This window comes from Nanorana parkeri, unplaced genomic scaffold (assembly GCF_000935625.1).
Source record: "Nanorana parkeri isolate BGI_ZX_2015 unplaced genomic scaffold, ASM93562v1 scaffold1380, whole genome shotgun sequence".
Classification (NCBI taxonomy): domain Eukaryota; kingdom Metazoa; phylum Chordata; class Amphibia; order Anura; family Dicroglossidae; genus Nanorana; species Nanorana parkeri.
In genome coordinates this window covers 246,420-248,706 of record NW_017307648.1, presented here as the reverse complement: position 1 = coordinate 248,706, position 2,287 = coordinate 246,420, and the positions used below count along the sequence as shown (strand labels likewise).

The following is a 2,287-nucleotide window of genomic DNA, read 5'->3' as shown; positions in this document are numbered from 1 at the left end:
CTTCAGTTCTACACATGTGTTTGAGATTACTGCTGTATGTGTGAGAAATATAAAGTTCTACATGTTTATTGAAGTATACCTAAAAGCCCAATCTTTCATACTGGGTAGAGTGGTGAGTGATAACCCCAGCAGGTTTCCTGTGCCCCATGCAGGAGATTTTTCTTTACTACCTGTCGCATAGACACAACAGAGAGCACTAGGAAATCTCTCCAAGGTGAAGGAAATGCCATCTTAGACAACTGTCAATGGACATGTCATTGCATAGTACTAAATGCAATTAAATCCATTAGGGATGCACCAATACTGATACTGGTATCGCTGCCGATAAAGAGTATTTGGCCGAGTACTCACCCAAATACTCTCGATACCGGAACTTCCGGTATCAGAAAGCCAGGCGGCGAGTCATTACACGCCGCCCGGCTTCCTAATTGGCCGGGAAGCCGCTCCATGCTCCCTTGGAGCATGGGTGGCTTCCCAGCCAATCAGGAAGCAGGGTGGCAAGTCATTACATGCCGCCAGCCTTCCCTACTGGGACTTCTGGTGTAGGTATTCGGTATCGAAAAAATATCGGTACCGAAAAAAATCGGTATAGGTGCATCCCTAAAATCCATGCACCCTTTGCACATATGTGCGGCAGCAAGGAGGTTGGATTTCTTCAATGGAGCCGCATACATGCCGAATGCTTTTGTGCCAGGAGCGCCCTCGATTACGCACCCACGGCACTGAGACACAGCGGTCACAGACGGCGCCTGGTCTTGGACTAACGGACAGGGGGCCGGGTGGTGACGCTAGGCTGGAATCAGACCCAAAGGTGTCCCTGCTAATGGAGAAACAAAATATTTACCTCGCTCTCTGCTCGCATTGTTGCATGCTGTATCTGTAGAAGTTCCCCCTGCTGACCCCCACATCACTATGGGGGACCAGTGGGAGGAGCCAGTGAGTACAATGGTCCCAGACTTTGGAGCGGGATCTCCCTATGGCGGCGGGACAACTAAGAATTACGTTTCCTCTTTTTGCACGGATGTTTTTTAATATATGTATTCCAGAATCCTGCTGCACTCCTTACCGACTATCCCTGTCAGCGTGGGTGCTCGAAGTGACTGCGGATGGTGCCACCAATACCCAAACTACACCATATTGTAGTGAAGAACACGTCTGTTTATTGACGCTTCATGTCAAAACAAATAGCAGCGTTTCGGGGGCCACACAGGGTCCCCTTCATCAGGCTTGAAATGACGTTTCCTCTTTTTGCACGGATGTTTTTTTTAATAAACACCTCAATCTAGTCATAGAGTCGCTTTATTCTGCCATTTTTATTTTTTAATGCAAACATAATAGAAATCCCAAATAATGTAGTGGATCTGAACCAAAATCTGGGGGACTTTTCCCCCCTTTTTTCACCCTTTGAAGGACCTTTATTGGCATATATAAAAGGGCAATTTATCAAAACTGGAGCAGACATAATCTGGATCAGTTGCTCGTGGTAACCAATCAGCGTCTCTCTTTCATTTCCAAAGCTTAACTAAACAAACACAAGAGAGAAGCTGTTTGGTTGCTATGGGCAACTGCTCCAGATTGTGCGTGCTCCAGTTTTGATAAATTCCCCCCAGGGTGTATATAGCTTAACCGCTGTATTTAGGTTAATGTTTCTAATAAGGACATGTTATGTTTGGGTGGCGATGTTCAGGGTTAGATAAGGTGCGGACACTGTGCCAGGTGAGGGAAGGGCTCTCCGGATATGGACCGAGTTGTGTATAGTGTGCGGGGACCGGAAGAGGCAGAGTCAGACGGAACTTTTATTTTGAGTATGTGTTGCCGGGGGAAGGGTTATGATTGTGACTCTCGTCCGTTCTTGATTGGTGTCCCCCGGTGTCCTTGGAAAATAGAACGATGGGACTGATTCCGGACGAGGGTCGGGTCCTGCCTCCCCCCGCACTTTTAAACAGGGGCTCCGTCCAGCTGGGTATCCTAGGCTACGTGAGCGCCTTGCTTCACAACGGCTTCAACCGGTACCCGGTTTTACGAGCGGGTGAGCCATGTACTACACCCCATTACATGCTGTGCACTGCACCCCCTTATTATACCGCACCCCCACATCACCTGCCCAGTACCCTCCTCTCCGAGCGGGGGAAATACACCGGGCCATGTACAACACCCCAACCCCATATCAGATTCATACTTCACCCCCATCATAGACTGTATCCTGCACCCCCATCATAGACTGTACCCTGCACCCCTGTAGTAGACTGTACCCTGCACCTCTGTAATAGACTATACCCTGCACCCC

The 2,287-nt window shown here is 48.8% G+C and overlaps 1 protein-coding gene across 1 annotated transcript in view; it reads left to right on the top strand.

Moving 5' to 3' along the window:
* Positions 1 to 1,841: 1,841 nt before the first annotated feature.
* Positions 1,842 to 2,287, top strand: part of LOC108797996 (NADH dehydrogenase [ubiquinone] 1 subunit C2-like) — a 6,261-nt gene continuing 5,815 nt past the window's right edge. Inside the window, exon 1 of the mRNA XM_018569690.1 lies at positions 1,842 to 2,029. Coding sequence (XP_018425192.1) covers positions 1,891 to 2,029 — 139 coding nt within the window. The 5' untranslated portion in view covers positions 1,842 to 1,890. The remainder of the gene's footprint in view (positions 2,030 to 2,287) is intronic.